We start from the raw sequence: 19242 nt of genomic DNA on the forward strand, positions 1-19242 counted from the left end.
CCGCCCATTCTTCGGAAAATCCAATCACAGCACTGTGTTGCTCCTCCCAGCTTACAAGCAGAAGCTGAAACTGGGTGACCCTTCACAAAAGGAAGCACAATGCTGGTCCAAGGCAGCAGTATACCTTAATGACTACCGCCCAGTGGCTCTGACCTCAATCATCATGAAGTGCTTCAAGAGGCTGGTCACGGCCCACATCAACTCCAATCTCCCAGCCTGCCTCGATCCCTTGAAATTTGCCTACCAACGTAACAGATCCACAGTGGGTGCTATATCCCAAGCCCTGCATTCATTCCTGCAATGTCGGGAAAACAGGGATGCCTACATCAGACTCCTGCTCATTGACTACAGCTCCACCTTCAACACCATTATCCCCTCCAGACTGATCTCAAAACTGTGTGACCTTGGACTCGGATCCACCCTCTGCAACTGGACCCTCAGCTTTCTGACCCATGGGCTGCAATCATGAGGATAGGTAACTGCACCTCCTCCACAATAATACTCAACCCTGGAGGCCCCAGGGATGCATCCTCAGCCCCCTAACGTACTCCCTGTACATCCATGATTGTTTTTCCCAATTCTGAACAAAAGCCATCTACAAGTTCACTGATGACACCACCTTAGTGGGACACATATCTAACAACGATGAGTCAAACTACATAAGGGACATAGAGGGCTTGGTGACGTGGTGCAACGAAAACAAGCTCAACATCAGCAAAACTAAAGAACTGATCATCAACTTCAGAAAGAAAGTAGGAGAACTCACCCCCATCTATATCAAAGGAACTGAGGCTGAGAGGGTGGACAGTGACAGGTTGCTCGGAGTGCCGATAACCGACAGCCTGTTCTAGACTTCCCACGTTGACGCAACGGTCAAGAAGGCACAACAATGTCTCTTCTTCCTCAAGCAGCTCAAGAAATTTGTCATGTCCATAAGGACCCTCACCAATTTCTACAGATGCATTGAAAGCATACTGTCCAGGGGCATAACAGCTTGGTACGGCAACTGCTCTGCTCAGGACTGTAAGAAACTACAGAAGGTTGTGCACATAGCCTAGACCATCACAGAAGCTAACCTTCCATCCATGGACTCCAGTTACATGGCTCACTGCCGCGGAAAGGCTGCCAACATCATCAAAGGCCCATCGCACCCCAGTAATGCTCTCCTACAACCTCTTCCATCAGGCAGAAGATACAGAAGCCTGAACACATGTACAAGCAGGTTCAGGAAGAGCTTCTTCCTGGCTGTTATCAGACTAATGAATGGACTTGCTATCCTCAAATAATGCTGCTCTTGCTAACATTGATCCCAGCTAATGGACACCATGTGCAATGTAACCTGTATGCCTCTGCCTAAGTCTTTTTCTTTTTGATCTGTACGTCCTTGCTTCCTATGATCTACCTACACAGCTCATAAACAAAGCTTTTCACTGTACTTTGGTACACAGGACAATAAGTCAATCAATCTTAGCCAGCATCACAAAAACAGATTATCTGGTCATAATTGCAGTGCTGTTTCTGGGATCTTATTGCGCACAATTGGAATGCACCATTTCATAATTACAACTATGCCAGCAAAAACTACTTACTTAGCTGCTAAGGGTTTTGATACATTGTGAGGCCGTCATAAGAAAAAAACCTATGACTGCAAATCTTTCCTTTTAACAGTGCACAAAGTTGCACACAATAAGTTCAATTTTGACCAAAGCACTTCACCCATAGGTCACCTTAACTGTGACTATGTGATAGCACGGATGGCAGAGCATCTCATGAATGTCCCAATGTGCTTCAGATATAAGGTCTCCTGAAAATGTGGTCGCGATTTGTAGTGGATGGGACAACCTGCACGAGTAATCATAAATACACACCATCGCTGACCTTCTGTAGCTCCATTCCACGAAAGGGATTTCCAGGCAGTTTCATTATGAATGGCTCTCGGGAATCTTAAAACAAAAATCAGATTTGCTGGAGAAAAGCAGATAATGTTCATCTGAAACAATAGATAGCTATGGCCAGTGTCAAAACAGTAGGATAAAGTTACATGGCCCATTTCAACACTATTAGCATCGTTTTAACACCAGCTGAATATTCACTCTGGGATCTCAATGCAGCCCAACCCACAATCTACCCAGAGCTCCAGGTGTTACTTCCCTTTAGACGACTGTCAGCTCCAATATGATTTATCTAGGCCTTGAAAGAGGACAGTAAGCCTTTCAACCCATTCTGTCAACTCAGTGAGATAATGCCTCATCTTTATTGCAACTTCACCTTGGTTCCATGACCACACTCTTGAACACCAAAATGTGATAAATGGATCTCAGGCCAGATGGAAACGTATGAAACCAGATTCAAATCCTCGTCTTGACCATTCTTTTATTTACAGAACACATTACAAATTGCGTACTAAATAAAAACCAGAAGAACTCTAGGTGCTCTAAATCAGAAACAAAAATAGAAATTATTGGAGATGCTCAGCAGGTCTGGCAGCATCTGTGGAAAGAAATCAGAGTTAACATTTCAGGTCAAGCGACCCTTTCTGCCTTTGACCAGCCAACCTAGTGTTGCAGCAGCTTCTCCTTACAAGAGCTCTAGGCCCTTAATTAAATAATGTTCCCCTCTTGTGTATTTTAACAATATAGCTAGAACGGTCGAGACCCGAAATGTCAGCCTTCCTACTCCTATCATGCTGCTTGGCCTGCTGAGTTCATCCAACTCTGCACCTTGTTAACTCAGATTCTCTAGCATTGGCAGTTCGTACTATCTCATTAAAAATGTGTTTGTTGTCTTGCAACTAAATGACCATGAACATGCAGACTGACACTCACTAACTCTCTATTCCTTTCTGGCCTGCCTCCTAGTTCGAACTGGCTGAAACCTTGCTGTGGGAGGCGGACCGCTGTCTGGCAAGTGGTCCTACTCAGTGCTGGTCTCAACTGCTTCCTGGTAGCATCCGTGGTCCTGGTTGTCCTCCTCCTAACGCTGGAGCTCCTCATCGACACCAAGTTACTTCAGTGTGAGTACAGTATGACCTTACCCACTCAACCTTCTCTTCTCCAGTGAAAAGCTGTGGCCTGTTCAGTCATTTCTTGATAGTCATCATCCCTTTTCTCTCTTGTTGAAGTTACCAGTGCATTCCAGTTTGCGGGGATCATTCACTGGATAAGTCTTGTCATCCTCTCTGTCTTCTTCACGGAGGTAAACCCTTGAATTGCTATTTGTTACAGAGTGTTTCAAGTCGTTAATGACTGTGTGCAATGTTATTTACTATATCTCCTGTGGCACTGCTCATATTAAGATAACAGATGCACTGGCTATGTATGTCATTCATATGCCAGTTGAACATAATGGTCATCACATGACTGGGAAGGGACTGAAGGGACAGTTGCGAAATTGGCTGGTGATAGAATGATAGGAAAGTAGGTTGTGAGCAGGATATAAGAAGACTATAAGGGGATGTAAATAAGTTAGGGGAGTGGGCATTGCTCACTTGCCATTAAACCACCACATTAAACACTCCCACTATGGTGTATTTTAAAAAATCCAACTTTACCAATACCCATACTCCTTGTGAGCTAGCCAATCTCTAAATCTATGCCAATATGTTAGCCCCCTACACCATGAGTTTTAATTTTCTGTAACAACCTTTGATGTGGCTCCTTACCAAATGCCATCTGGAAATCTAATAACAATATATCCACCGGATCCACCAGCGCATGTTACTACCTCAAAGAACTGCAATAAATTGGCTGAAATATGATGCCTTTTACAAAGTCCATGTTTACTTTTCCTGATTACTTTGAACTTTGCTTAGTCTCCGTCCATAACAGTGGTGGCATGGTAGCTCAGTGGTTACCTGTTCTGCCTCACGACACCAGGGACCTGGGTTTGATTCCACCCATGGACTACTGGCTGTGTGGAGCTTGCGCAGTCTCACTGTGTCAATGCGAGTTTCCTCTTGGTGCTCTAGTATTTTCCACTGTCCAAAGATGTGTGGGTCAGGTGGAATGGCCATAGGAAATGTGGGATGGGTCAGGGTGGGATGCTTTTCGGAGGATCAGTGTGGACTTAGTGGGTTGAATGATCTGCCTCCAAACTGTACAGATTCTATGATAATGTCTCCATCATGCTCCCTATAACAGATGTTGAACGAATTGGCCTCTTATTTCATGCTTTTTAACCTCCGTTTTTGAAGTTCTTGAAACTCAACCTAAATGAGTCCAACAAACAGGGAGCAAGCAAAGAAAACCTAGAAAAATGAACAATTACCCTCCCCAAATCCAGCTATGTAAGGTCAACAAAGGAGCCTCATTAGCTTTCTTCCCTTTTTTAAGGAATAAGCTTCAAAGAAACATTCGAGCCGAATTAGGACATATAGCTCACTGAGCTCGCTCTGTCATTTAGTTAGCTAATGGCTGATCACCTAACAACATCATTGTCCTGCACTATCTCCACATCCCTTAATGTTATGAGATTCCAGAAATCTATCAATCTCTGACTTGAACAGAGTATACAACTACGCTTCTACAGCCTCTGGAATAGAGAATTCCAAAGACTCACCACCCTCTAAGTGAAGAAATTTCTCTGCACTCAGTCCTACATGGCCTGTAGTCATGAGAGTTGGAAGGATGCAAGAGGATCAGATTGAAATATATCAAATTGTAGCAGAACTGGACAAACTAGATGAAGGGAAGCTATTTCCCATGCTCGGAGAGTCTAGAACCAGGGTTTGCAGTCTTAGGATACAGAAAAGACCATTTGGGACTGGGGTGAGGAAACATTTGTTCACTCAGAGGCTGGTCAACCTATGAAATTTTCAACCACAGAAGGTTGAGCCACTAAGTATATTAAAAAAGAGGTTGATAAATTGTTAGGTATTAAAGGCATCAAGAGATTTGGAGAGAAACTGGGAATATAGCATTGAGGTAGATGATCAGCCCCGAACAAATTGAACAGCAGTGAAGCCTTGAAGGTTCAAGTGACCTACTCCTGCTCCTAATTTCAATGTTTATTGATAGCCTGTCCACACTTTGCAAGCCCAAATAAGGGGTCCATGTCAAAAATCTTTAGGCTCAGTTCTAGTTCCGTTGAAGCCAGTTTATCCACTTTGTAAGTGGATCTTGATTGGTACTGCAGGATTGAACAAATTTAGGGAGTAATTTCACAATCTCATTCACCCTGCTGGTTGAGAATGGTAATGTCGCACTAGTGCCCAATGAACCATAACAGACTGAGCTGTATACCACAGCCATCTCTCCCCACACTGACCAGGAAACACTTTGGGGTTAAGATCATTGATTTGCATTGTAGAACATCTGACGTTTAATGACCTTGTCATGGTGTAGAATATTCAACTTCTTGTCAACATGAAGAACTTTCCTTTCCTTCTCTGAACGTAACTCGGAAAAGTCAGCAAGTTTATATCTGGGAACTGTTCAATACTAGAAAGCTCCGACTTGTAAACAGACAGCGCACTTATGCTATGTATGTCTCAATGCACTGGAAAGGCTAAGTCTCTGCTGTGTTCTCTTTCTATCAGACTGTCTTCAGGATTGTGGTACTTGGCATTTGGGACTATATTGAGAACAAAGTGGAGGTGAGCTGTGCATTGACCTCAGTGCGCGTTGTTGCATGTGTAGCCATGCCCAAGGCCTAAAACATCAAAAGTAGGTTGAATATATTATTCTTAGTTGAAATTCTTGCCCCTCAACCTGCCCAGAAACCAATGTTGACAAGTTTGCATTGCCTGATCTGTGAGGAGGGAAAACAATTCATGTGTTGGCAAAGAGAGGTGTTTTATGTATTCTTCTTGCACAACAGTTTCAAGTGCAGGGACAGAAACATTTTTGTATTGTCAACATGCCACTACAGTGGCACCAAAAAAAATAGAGTGAGATAGGCCATCCAGCCTATCTGATCCATACTGCCGCTCAAGTAAATTATGGCTCACGTGTACCTCACCTTGTTTATGCTCCGTATCCTATTCAGAAATGACCACATGTTTCAACTGCTTCACCTGGAAGATGAGAAAGTCAAGGAGCTTTTGCTTTCAAGGGGATTCTTGACTGGGGCAGGGATGATAGAGTAAATCAGGTAAACGTCATAACAAGTAACTCAAGGTTCATCTGCTCACCTGGACCTAAGGAATGAACTAAGGAAATTGAAGAGGATTTAACCTAGAGGGTTTTATTGCCCTTTTTGGCCTGAGATATTTTTAAATCCCCTCCTGGAAAATGACATGGCTGGGTGTAAGAAGCGGGGGTGGGTCATAAGCGTAATTTATTATCATGGTGTATGGAGCAGGCTGAAGGAGACAATGTGATCATTCCCTGTTCATATGCACCTTTCATCACTAGATACAATTGCCATGTATCTGGGATTTGACCACTGACCTCAGACTGAGGAAGATCCCAATCAGAGCTGTAAAGCCAGAAGTGGGACTTTGTGCAGATGGGAGTGTTGTATTTATGTGTGTGTACCACTCCAAACCTTCACTCACAAAGCAGGAATGGAAAAGTCAAGGAGCCAACCCAATCCTGGAATTGATTCCATTGGAAAAGCAATAAGAATATACCTCTCCATTGGGTCGAGCAGCCAATCATGTTTCCATGGAGACGTATGCTGCTGAGTTCTTGCAGGGGAGAACACCATGGATACAGGCAGGAGGAAGGAATAATGATGGAGATGAAGTAACATTTGCCTATTACACATACAGACATGACATATGCACAGAAAAACACACACACAGACTCACACATACACACAAGAAAGCACACACACAAACATACACACAGGCACAGATGTATTCTCAGAAAAATACACATTCACATAAAATACATGCATGGACTCACACACACATATACTCAGAAAAACACACATAAGCACAAACTCGAAAAAAATGCATGCATGAGAAGCACATACAAAGAATCACATATACTCAGACAAACAGACACATATAGGCAGAGATGTACACAGAAAAACACACGTACAGGATCACTTGGACACACAGGAAAATAGAAAACACACACACACAGACACGGGTATAGACTTGTTTCTTGTTCATGTTTAAGTCAAACTTGAATCGCATTTCAAAAAGAAAATTACATGATAACCCAGTGTGTTGCCTGTTATCAAAATAAGTCAGTAAGAAACCATTAATAGAAAGCTGGCTATGCTAAGCAGTCCTGCTGCAATCGTAAATTGGCAGCATGCTCATTAACAATGCGTCCAGAGTTACAATTCGTAGTTAAATGAGACTCGCTTGTTGACCCCAGCTTGAAGTGGTGCATGGGGATAATTATACACCACAGGACACTAAACCGAGTGGCTGTTTCCTTGTTCATCCCTCTCTGCATAAATGTGTCTCACTGTAAACACAAAAGCTTTATCTTAATGATGAAAGGAAAGGCTGAAAAGACTGGAGATCTGAGTTCAAAACAAGAATATGCTGGAATTGTTAAAAAAATTTATCCCGGGATGTTGGTGTCTTCATCTGGGTCGGCATTTATTGGCTGTCCCTGCCTGCCCTTTAGAAAGTGGTGATGAGCTGCCTTTTTGAAACCTTGCAGTCCATTTGCTGTAGGTAGACCCATATGCTGTTAGGGAGGAAATTCCAGGATTTCAATCCAGAGACAGTGAAGGAACAGCAAAACATTTCTAAGTCAGGATGGTATGTGTCTCGGGGAGTGGGGGGGGCAGGGGGGTGCAGAATTTGCGGGGGGTGGTGTTCCCATGTCCCTGCTGCCCTTGCCTTTAACACAAAAGTGGATTGCACTTCAGTTGGGTTTCCTTCCTCTCCCAGCTTGCTTTGTGGGTGGCAGGTCAAGTGGAGGAAGATGAGCAAAGTATGAGTGAGTGTTCAACTCGGCCTTACTCACACATCTCTCTGTCCCCACATGACTACAGCCGCCCACTTACACATTTACCCATTCACTCATTCGTGGGGAGGTGATGGCCTAGGGGTATCATTGCTGGACTGTTGACCCAAATAATTAATGTTCTGTGAATCTGGGTTCGAATCCCACCGTGCATTCGCTAAAAAAAAATGTTTAATGATAACCATTATTCCATTGCCAATTGTTGGGGAAAACCCGTCTGGTTGACTAATGTCCTTTAGAGAAGGAAACTGCCATCCTTAGTTGGTCAGGCCCACATGTAACACCAGACCCACAGCAGTGTGGTTGACTCTTGGCTTGTAAGTGCCATTTCAGGGAGCAATTAAGATTGCTGTGGGTCTGGATTCACATGAGGACCAGACCAGGTAAGGACAACAGACTTCCTTCTCTAAAGGTCATTAGTGAACTAGATGGGCTTTTATAACAATGCATGGCCATCATTACTGAGACCAGCTTTCAAATCCAGGCTTATAATTTGAACCTGAATTCCACCAGCTGCTCTGAACTCATACCCTCAGAACATTAAAATAAAGGCAAATTACTGCAGATTCTGGAAATCTGAAACAAATGCATCCAATGCTGGAGAAACTCAGCAGGTCTGGCAGCATCTATGAAGAGAGAAGCAGAGTTAACATTTTGAATCCGATGGGACTTTTTTTTTCACAACTGCTCTGAAGAGGGATTCATATCAGACTCAAAACGTTAACTCTGCTTCTCTTTTCACAGATGCTGCCAGACCCACTGAGTTTCTCCAGCATTATCTGTGTTTGTCCCTAGAACATTAGTTTGAGCCTCTGGAAAGTGTCGAATGCCATAATTAGATATTATATTAATGCTGTATTTGAATGCTGCACATTTAGACTCTAGAGGCTTAGATGGGGTCATAGCTAAGTTTCTAAATCACATGGTTTGGACAGAGTAGACAGGGAGAAACTGCTCATGAAAGGACACAGAATGAAAGGGCAAAAATTATTTAAATTGGCAAAAGAAATAAAAAAGATGTGAGAAAAGTCTAGTTCACACAGTGAATACATTTCCTGAGAGTGTTGTGGAAGTAGTTTCAACTGAAGCATTCAAAAGGAAATTAGACTGTCATCTGAAAGGCTCCATAAATGAACAACCACGCCACTTGTGGTGTGTTACAGTCATGGGCAGTGGTTCAGTTAGCAGACCTCTCATTGTAAGGCCTGGGTCAACCGACCTGTCCCTAGGGCCTGGGGTCACTATGCGGTACTTCACCTCTGCCCTGGGGAATATTGCACAAATCAGTTTAGGGTTGAGGTCCAAACAATGGATATTTCCAAGAGGGAGATAGAAATAGTCGTTAAGGTTAAAGGGATCAACAGGTATGGGTATAAATAGGAGGTTGGATGATCAGCTACCATCATATTGAATGGCAGCAGGCCCAACTCCTCTGTGTTTTTGTGTTTCTGTGTACCTTTAACCTCTGTGAACTAATTATGTAACTTGTTATGGATCAGACCATTGCACCCCGAAATATTATAAGTAAAGAGATAGCCTAGACTCTAATTTTTATATTTATTTAAAGACAAGAGTAAGGCACTACATTCCAGATCTAATTCGATTGGTCAATCACTAGGTTTAAGTACTACTCACTTTATTCTTACAACGCAGTTAAAATAAAACAAAAAGAAGAATGACATAACTTTAACTCTGTTGAAATATTTAACAAGATTAATATATGATTCAACTATTAAACATCAACTATTCTTTGATCCGATAGGCCAATGAGTGGCAGTTGGAGTTTAATTTAGATAAATGTAAGGTGTTGCATCTTGGTAAGGCATAATGGTAAGGTTTTGGGCAGCCAAACAAAGCAAGCTTGGGCTGTAAGTGCATAGTTCCTTGCAGGTGGAGTCACAGGTAGACAGGATAATGAAGAAGGCATTTGGTGTGCTGGCCTTTATTGGTCAGTGCATTGAATATAGGATGTTATGTTACAGCTGTACAGGACATTTGTTAGGTGGCTCTTGGAATAATGTGTTCAATTCTAGTTTCCCCGCTATATGAAATACATTGTTAAACTTGAAACAGTGCAGAAAGGATTTGCAAGAATGTGGAAGGGGAAAGATTTAAAAGGGACCTAAGGAGCAACCATTTCACGCAAAGTGTGGTGCATGTATGGAATGAACTGTAAGAGAAAGTTGTAGCAGCTGGCACAATTACAACATTTAAAAGGCATCTGGATGGGTATATGAATAGGAATGGTTTGGAGGGATATGTGGCAAATGCTGGTGAATGGACTAGATTAATCGAGGATATCTGGTCGGCATGGACGAGTTGGATCGAAGGGTCTATTTCTGAGCTGTACAGCTCTATGATTCTATGTTCCGACGTAGGCAGCATGCCAGAAACACACCCAATTTAGCAAAATAGTTTAATCCTCGTGTGCTGTCTTCCTCCAGTCCAGCTGGAAGAAATATTGAAAAAAGGGTCTGCCTCTTTAAAGAAGAAAAAAAAATCATGAGCATCAGAGCAAGAGAGAGCTCTGCTGATTAACTCCAGCAGCCAGCTAATGCAAAATCAAACTGAAAGCAAATCCCACAGCCCCTTGTTCTGCATAAACCTGACTGCCCACTCATGCATCTTTTGTCTAATTTAAAAAAACACCCAAGGACAACTGAAAAGCTGTTTACCAACTCTCCGTATGAAGGAGACATTTCAGCGCCACTGCGACGACACCACTTTGCAAGACAAACAGGACAAAAAACAACTCTCTTAAAGGAACAGTACCCTCACAAAGTGTGCAGGAGCCTCACATCACAGTGCAACTGAACGCGTGCAGGTAGATTGCATTGAACATTTTTGCCTTGGGAACACCCATTCTCTATATCTGAAAACGAAGAAGGTGAAGTGGTATGGGGTGAAGGCCGAGCAATGGCAGCGGCTCATTTGAAATGTCAGAGTAGACATGATGGGTTGAATGATCTCTTTAAGCATTCTAGCAATTCTCTGATGCTGTAATGTCTGATTCCTTTGGGAATTTTTCAGGTGTTTGATGGTGCAGTCATCGTCCTGTCATTGGCTCCCATGGTGGCCTCAACTGTAGCAAATGGACCCAGCAGCCCATGGGATGCCATCAGCCTGATCATCACCCTTCGCATTTGGAAGGTCAAGCGCATCATTGATGGTGAGTGGGTGGCATTTAATGGTAAACTTATTGGCCAATTGGATTTTGTTGACGATCTACTTTTTCCCTGTTACCTTGATAGTAGACGGGAAAAGTCTTTGCTAAATCACATTGAAATATACCTTGTAATTTATATAAACATTTCACAATCACAGGATGGTTGTCTATGTCATAGAATCAGAAATTTCCAGCAAATTAAGACAAGTGTTTTTCTCACTCATCTTCTAACCATTTATCTAGATGCATGATACATGCAGTAATGGACCATTGACTAATCACAATTTCAGCATCTATTCATTGGCCTGCAATAGACCCAATCATGGAGTGCAGTAAATGCCTGTGGAACTGTAACCCCAAATATAAGTGTATTGCCCCAGCTGCTTTTTATTCCCAATACATTTGTTCTCAGGATATGACCCTTGATGGCAAGACCAATTTTGTGATAATTTCTCACCAACATGTTCAGAGATGTTATTGCACACTTCTGGAGCAGGTGGGATGTGAATCCGGGCCTCCCAGCTCAGAGGTAGGGACACTACCACTCCGCCACAGCTCTCTAAGGCCAACACTTATTGTATCTGTATTTACCTTCTCTGTGGTTCATTAGGCCATTTTAGAGGACAATTTAGAACTCAACCACATTTTTGTGGGTATATGGTCTCATGTTGGCCAGCCCAGGAGAAGATGGCAGATTTCCTTCCATCAAGGACCAGATCAGTTTTGCAGCAATCTGGTAGTTTCATGGATGTCATGAATAGGATCAGTAGTTTAGCCCAGATGTATTAATTCATTTAATTTAAATTGCACCAAACGCCATGGTGGGATTTGAACTCAGACTCATAAGCATTGGTCTGGACCTCTGGATTACTAATAATCATTGACATCGCCGCTGTAGACAAACTTTAGATTGCTATTGTTTGGAGACAATTTATGGAAAATCTGGAGCCACATCTTCTTCGTGCAAAGTAAATTTCAAATGTCATAGGTTCTGTTGAAGATGCTCTCGTGATGCTGGTTCAAATCCCAGCAGGGCAGCTACTGGAATTTTAAATCAATTAATAAAATCTGCAATTGAAAGTTAGTCTCAGTGGCCATGAAGCTATATACCATTATGAAACTCACCTGGTTCATTAATGTCTTTAGGAAAGGAAATCTGCCTTCATTGTCTGGTCTGGGCTTCATGTGACTTCAGACCCACAGCAGTACAGTTGATCCTTAACTGCCTAGTAACCCGCTCAGTTCATGGGTAATTAGGGAGGGGCAACAAATGTTGGTAACACTAGTGACACCAGGATCCACGAAAGGATAAAGAAGTAGTCTCTTCCTACACTGTAGGAATTCTATGGTTGCGTAATTCTCTGAAATACTACATCTGGGAGCCAATTAAAAATATCAAAGCTGAAATTAATCAATTTTTGCTGAGGAATGGTTTTGAGACTTGCAGAAAAAAGGTACGGGGATGGATTAGGAAACAACTCATTGGATAGCAGACCAGGCTGAACAGCCTCCTCTCATTTCTGTGAACTGAGAAGTGAGGGCAGGCTCTTGTAAAACAGTGAAGTCCCTATGCTGGAATAATCTGACATAATGGGGCTCAAATTTACAGATGCATTTAGGACTGGCCATGGCACACACACACATGCACAAGTACAGGCACACACACAGATACACACAATGTGACAACATGACACACATATGCTGTGTGACAATGTGAAATATGATGTGATTTCTTGTTTTGGAAAAATAATGGCTTCACACCGGTCTCCCAAATTACAAAAGGCAAGTGGATCTGGAATCAGAATGCCATTCACCATATAGGCAACAGCCTAGTGATATTATCACTGGTCTGTTAGCCTAGAGACCCAGGTCATTTTCTGAAGATAGACATTCGAATCCTGCCATGGCAGATGCTGCATTTCGAATCCAATAAAAATCTGGAATGAAGAGTCTAATGATGACCATTGTCAATTGTTGGGAAAAAACCCATCCAGTTCATTAATATCCTTCAGGGAAGGTATTTACCATCCTTACCTGCTCGGGCCTACATGTGACTCCAGACTCACAGCAATTGCCCTCTGAGAGTCCCCACACAGAGATGGGTAGTAACTGCTACCCTAGTCAGTGATACCCACATCCTGTGAATGAATAAAAATGGTCAAAATTGCCAACTATCAAGGTTGTTACTAATATGTTGCCCACTGCATTTTTCAAGCAGTGGACATGAGGAGGTTTGAAAGCATAACAATGGGATAGAAGAAACAGCCTTCTCCCTTGGGACAATGATTGGATTCTTTTCATTGTTCTCTTATGGAAAGTGGGTGTCATTGGCTGACTTCTGTTTCCCATCCAAAAAATCCCTTGAGCAAAATGAAATAGCTCCAGCAAGCCAGAGGATGGTTAAGAATCAATTACATTGCTGTAGGTCTGGAATCACATATACGTCAGACCACGTAAAGATGGCAGATTTCCTTCCTTGAAGGACGTGAACGAACCAAATGTGATTTTACAGAAATCAACCCTAGTTCCATAGTCACCATCACTGGGACTAACTTTCGTTTCCAGATTTCAATAGGTGAATTGAAATTCAGAAAGCTAATGCAGTGAGACTTGATCCCATGCACCTCAGAATATGAGCTTGCTCTCTAGAATACTACTCCAATAGCATTATCACTATACTATTGTCTGTCTGACAATTGACCCTGTTGGCTTGAGTGTATCAGTACAGCCATGGAATTGATTAGAGTCAACATTTTCATAAGAAAAGAGCAAATTAGCAAACAGAAAAATCCTTTCCTTTGGCTGTGTGCAGCTGACGTGAACCTGGCTACAGTCAGTGAATACATTTGTGTGCTGAAATGCTAATATTAGCTCAATTTTGAAAATAGTCTGTGACTGTTGCATTCTGCAAGCTAAGAACTAGCTCCAAAATTAAACAAGTTAAGAAAGTGCAGTGACAACAAAATATATTGGGCAGATGTGGCTTTTATCCAGTTTCAATTAAGTGACAGATTTTCAATGGAAATTTACAAGCTGTGTGTTTTGGACTGGGGAATCAATTCAACAGAAACATCTGTACAGTTCTTCACTTTATACTCAGTAATAGTTGCTGTTGCTCGATAAATGGATGGATGGCGACATTGCTTTTCATGAATAAGGCATACTGACTGTTGCAGGAGCCTACTATCGAAATGTGAGCCTTCATAGTTGCGTGATGCCAGGCTATTAGGCTGCAAAAAGCATCACCAACAAGCCCAAAACCTGTCTTCCTCCAATAGGCACACTCTTGAGTTTGATGGAGAGGTGTTTACAACAACAACTTGCATTTATATAGCAATTCCAACAAACTATGATACCAAACCTCCAAGGGACTTGTTAGGTCAGTGGCCAAAATGTTTGTCAAAGAGGTGAGTTTTAAGAATTGCCTTAGAGACAGAGTGAGGCAGTGATCTAAAGAGGTGCAGGTAGGGAATTATGGGGCTTAGAGTCTTGGTAACTGAAGACATGACCATGGGAAGATTAATATTAGTAATTCTCAAGAGGTCAGAATAAGGAGAATGTAAGTATCTTGAGAAGTGTAGGGCAAGAGGATATTAGAGTGAAAGTATTAAAAACAAGGATAACAATTTTAAAACCAGAAATTTGTTTGAGCAGGAGTCATTACAGGTCAGTGAGGACATGGCAGTAGGGAAAATGGGTCTTGTCACCTGTTATATGACAGCAGAGTGTTGGGTTACGTCAGGATTACAGAGGATAGAACTTAGACCAGTCAGGAGTGTATTGGAATAAACAAGGGATAATAGAGTTTTGAATGACAGTTTTAGTAGCAGATGAGCTGTGACAGGGATAACAGTTTTACAGAGGTGCTAATAGGAGGCCTTAGTGATGGCACAAACATGAAATTAGAAACTAATCTCAGAATTAAATGTGGCACCAAGAGTGCAAACGGGCTAAATTAATCTCGAACTGTTGCCAGGGAGTGGGATGGTATTGGTAGCTGGGGGATAGAGTTAGGAGCAGGAACCAAAAATAATGGCTTCAGCTTCTTAATTGGATGGAACTGCAGATCCATGACTATTGCCTACCAGTGGAACTGTGACAACTCTGCATAACAACTAGCATCCCACACAGCTAGCCAGAGATCAAACCTTCTGACAGACAGTAAGGACCCAATGGGTAGCGCCACTGTCTGAGCAAGAAGGTTGTAGACTCAGGTCCCACTCCAGGTGCAAAATCCAAGCAGACATTCCCAAAGCAGTGCTGAGGGAGGACTGTTCAGATATAGTAGGAATTGCCAATGTTGGTGAATCTGTGATAACAAGGTGTAGAGCTGAATGAACACAGCAGGCCAGGCAGCATCAGAGGAGCAGGAAGGCTGACATTTCAGGTCTGGACCCTTCCTCAGAAAATCATTTTCCGAAGAAGGGCCCAGACCTGAAACGTCAGCTTTCCTGCTCCTCTGATGCTGCCTGGCCTGCTGTGTTCATCCAGCTCTACACCTTGTTATCTGAGGGAAGACTTTGATGTCTTTTGGATAAGACATTAAATCAAGGCCTGATCTGCCCCTCTGAGATCCATCAGCACTCTTGAGCTGGTATGAGGGATTTCTGGACAATGTTTATCCCTCCACCAACATCAATTTCAGAAAAGCGTCCCAAATTATCTGTTCATTCCTTTTTGTGGGTATGCAAATTGCCTGTTATGTACTCTGTTACAGCAGAGAACAAAGAAAATTACAGCACACGAATAGGCCCTTCAGCCCTCCAAGCCCTCCACCGACATGCTGCCCATCACAACTAAAACCCACTACCCTTCTGGGGACTGAATCCCTCTATTCCCATCCTATTTGCGCATTCATCAAGACACCCTTTAAAAGTCAATATAGTGTTTGCTTCCACTACCTCCCCCAGCAGCGAGTTCCAGGCACTCACATTCATCTGAGTAAAAAACATGCCTCATACATCACCTTTAAACCTTGCCCCTCACACCTTAAACCTATGGCCTCCTAGTAACTGACTCTTCCACCCTGGGAAAAAGTTTCTGACTGTCCATTCTGTCCATGCCCTTCATAATCTTGTAGACCTCCATCAACATCTTGGTAAATCTTTTTTGTACCCTCTCCAAAGCCACCACATCCTCTGGCAGCGTGGCAACCAGAATTGAACACAATATTCCAAATGCTGCCTAACTAAGGCTCTATAAAGCTGCAATATTATCTGCCAATTTTTAAACCAAATGCCCCACCAATGAAGGCAAGCATGCTGTATGCCTTGTTGATTACCTTCTTCCCCTGTGTTGCCACTTTCAGTGACCTGTGTACCTGTGCACCCAGATCCCTCTGCCTATCAGTACTCTTAGACATTCTGCCATTTACTATATAAGTAGTTTATCAGGTGTGAAGAGGTTTGAGTTGCCCTCAGATGATGAAAGTTGTTATTTACAATTGGGACCTCTTCAGTAAAACTGTCCAAACTGGAGAGGAAGCATGCACAAAGGTGACAATCATCTTGAGTTTGTCCAACAGTGTAGGCTAAGTGCACAGAATGAAACACTGAGTGAAAAACTGAGCATTCAACCCAGCTGACTTTTCAAACAGCCTCATCTCTGAAAGAGTAATTGGATCTAGCATTGGAATCACAACCCATAACTCCAGTGTAGAAGGAAGTCATCTCCACTCTTGGAGGACTTCATAAGATGTGAAGATTGAAATACAAGTCTTCACCCCACTCCAGCTTTACTGATTGTTGTAGATGCAGAGAGAGATGAACAAAGGAGAGTTAGTTCTTCCAACCGGGTTCTTTCTGAATCAGAAATATCCTTCTTTAATTCCTTTGATTGCATTAATGCAGATTATGCTGCATTCCAATTGCAGACTGTTTTCCCAAACTGTTCATCAGCAGAACTGATATTTATGAGCACATGTTTGCTAATCAGCATTTGGAGCTGTTCATTAGGAGCAAGTGGAATATCATTAACATTTACTCTGTGGTTTATGAGTCTAGCTTAAGGAGTAATCAATTTGGATGACAAACTTAAATTTTTTTAAAGTGTCATTTAAAATTTAACAATCAACCTTTTGGGAGAAACAGTCAATGTGGAGGAGCCATGTGGGTGCAAACTATTTCAAAGACCAACACTCCATCACTTGCAAAGAATGTTCAGCTGTTACTGCATATAGAAATGTAAGAACTGCAGGAGCCATTCAGCCTCTCAAAGCCATTTCAGCATTAAGCTAAATCAAGGTTGATCCAAATCTTAATTCCCTCTACCCAACTTCATTCCCAGCTTCTTAATATCCTTCCCCTCTACCAATCTCAGTCAATCAAACCCTCCCTATCTTTAAGAGTTATTTTTGTTCGGGGGTGAAGATGGAAGATTTGAGCTCCTCTTATGTGAAGAATCTTTTCTTATTTCACTTCCATACAGTGTAGCTAATTCTAATTTTATGCCCTCTTGTTCTGCACCCTCCAATCAGAAGAAATAATTTCTTTCTGTTTACCCACTGGCCTAAATCTTGTGTTCAAATCTCTGGACTCGGATTTGAACCTGTAACTACACTATCCAGGTATCCATGGATTGGAACAGTTCAAGAAAGGCAGCTCATCACTACTTTCTTGAAGGCCATTCAGGGATGGGTGATGCATGTCTGCATCCTGTGAAGGAATTTAAAAGATTTGAGGCTTATAGAATCCCTACGGTGTGGAAGCAGGCCATTCAGCCCTCTGAAGAGCATCCCACCCTGACCTACCCAGCTCCCCACCCCTGCATTTCCCATGAATAATTCTTTTAAAAGTTATCCTTTGCCTACTGTAGGGGCTATGGGTAAATCCGTGGGCATGCTATACTTGAAGACCCATTGAAAATTTCATTGTTGTGAATGAATACGATCGGACTGGAGCTATCCGTGGTATCACCGAACTTGTGCAGCTGACTTTGACGAATACTGTTTACAGTCCCGGTCATTAAAGGCACGTAACACTTCTGAAAACACCTAGCTGGAAACCTCTCACTGCAGCCCAGCGTCTCCTACTTTAAGAAGCACATCTTCCGGCCTCTCTCCGTTCATTGTATTGACAGTCACCGCTGTTGTTGGTCGACATACCGCAGTCTGTGCCGTGCTCACTGTTACAATAAAGGCGATGGCAGCCGAAGAGTCATAAAGCGTAGAAACAGAGACTATTCGGCCCAACCAGTTCATGCCGAACATAATCTCAAACTAAATTAGTCCTACCTGACTGCTCCTGACCCACATCCCTCAAACATTTCCCATTCATGTGCTTATCTAAGTGCCTCGTCATTGTTGTAACGGTGCCAGTGTCAACAGCTTCCTCAGGAAGGTCATTTCATACACGAACCACCCTCTGTGTAAAAAAAATCCCCGTCGTGTCTTTTTAAAATTGCTGTCCTTGCAGTTTTGAAAATGTGACCTCTAGCCTTGAAATCTTCCATCCTAGGGAAAAGATACCTACCATTAACCCTGAAACAACCAGATAACAAATCTAACTCCTCTGTTCGGGAGCAGCAGCAGAAATAGTTGAAGAAACTCAGAATGTCTGGCAGCATCTGTTGACTGAAAGCAGAATCGGCATTTCAGGCCCAAAGACCCTGCTGTACCTTTTCTCCAGCTGTTTCTGATTTTGTTTCAGATTTCGGGTTTTCCGCAATTCTTTGTTTTCTTTCTCCTTTGTTCAGGGATGGGAGTAGGGGGAAAGGAGATTAAAGCCACGTGGACTCCAATTCCAATTCCATTACCCTCCACACTTGCATAAAAATCGAGATTTTGAGACGAAGTCTTTAATTAAATGTGTGTGTGGAGCAGGGATGGCTGTTGACATTTACTTCAGAAGGGGTTAAAATCCACGTCGGGTCTTTGGACCTACCGTTAATAAGCCAACACCAGTCGCTGTCCGTGGTCCTGCACACCGCGGGGAATTTCTGCCTCAGGCTATTTGCTGGTATGTCTGATGTTTAAATGAGAAAACAGCAATTGTGAAAAAGCCTCAGTAGACCCACCCCACCAACTCTGCTCCCAAAACTGGCGCACGGTATACGAGAAATGAAGAATTTTCGGACGAATGTGCGAGGGCCATCTTATGTTTAATATTCGTTATAACTTGTATAATGATCTAGTCTCTTCATTGATCGAAATTAGTGGGGAAACCATCTAAGCCACTGATTCTGGTTCATAACTTTAAAAAAAAC

General features: G+C 42.6%; 1 protein-coding gene across 5 annotated transcripts in view; it reads left to right on the top strand.

The window, feature by feature from the left end:
- The window catches only part of tmem266 (transmembrane protein 266), a 152514-nt gene that overhangs the window by 94882 nt on the left and 38390 nt on the right, over positions 1–19242 (top strand). For 4 of the 5 annotated variants that reach the window (XM_048520483.2, XM_048520482.2, XM_059640192.1 and 1 more), the window contains 4 exons: positions 2859–3013; positions 3122–3195; positions 5537–5593; positions 10905–11043. In XM_048520483.2, the coding sequence (XP_048376440.2) occupies positions 2859–3013; positions 3122–3195; positions 5537–5593; positions 10905–11043 (425 nt within the window). The remainder of the gene's footprint in view (positions 1–2858; positions 3014–3121; positions 3196–5536; positions 5594–10904; positions 11044–19242) is intronic. The other variant, XM_048520484.2, reaches the window with a different exon arrangement.

Source organism: Stegostoma tigrinum, chromosome 36, assembly GCF_030684315.1.
Source record: "Stegostoma tigrinum isolate sSteTig4 chromosome 36, sSteTig4.hap1, whole genome shotgun sequence".
Lineage (NCBI taxonomy): Eukaryota > Metazoa > Chordata > Chondrichthyes > Orectolobiformes > Stegostomatidae > Stegostoma > Stegostoma tigrinum.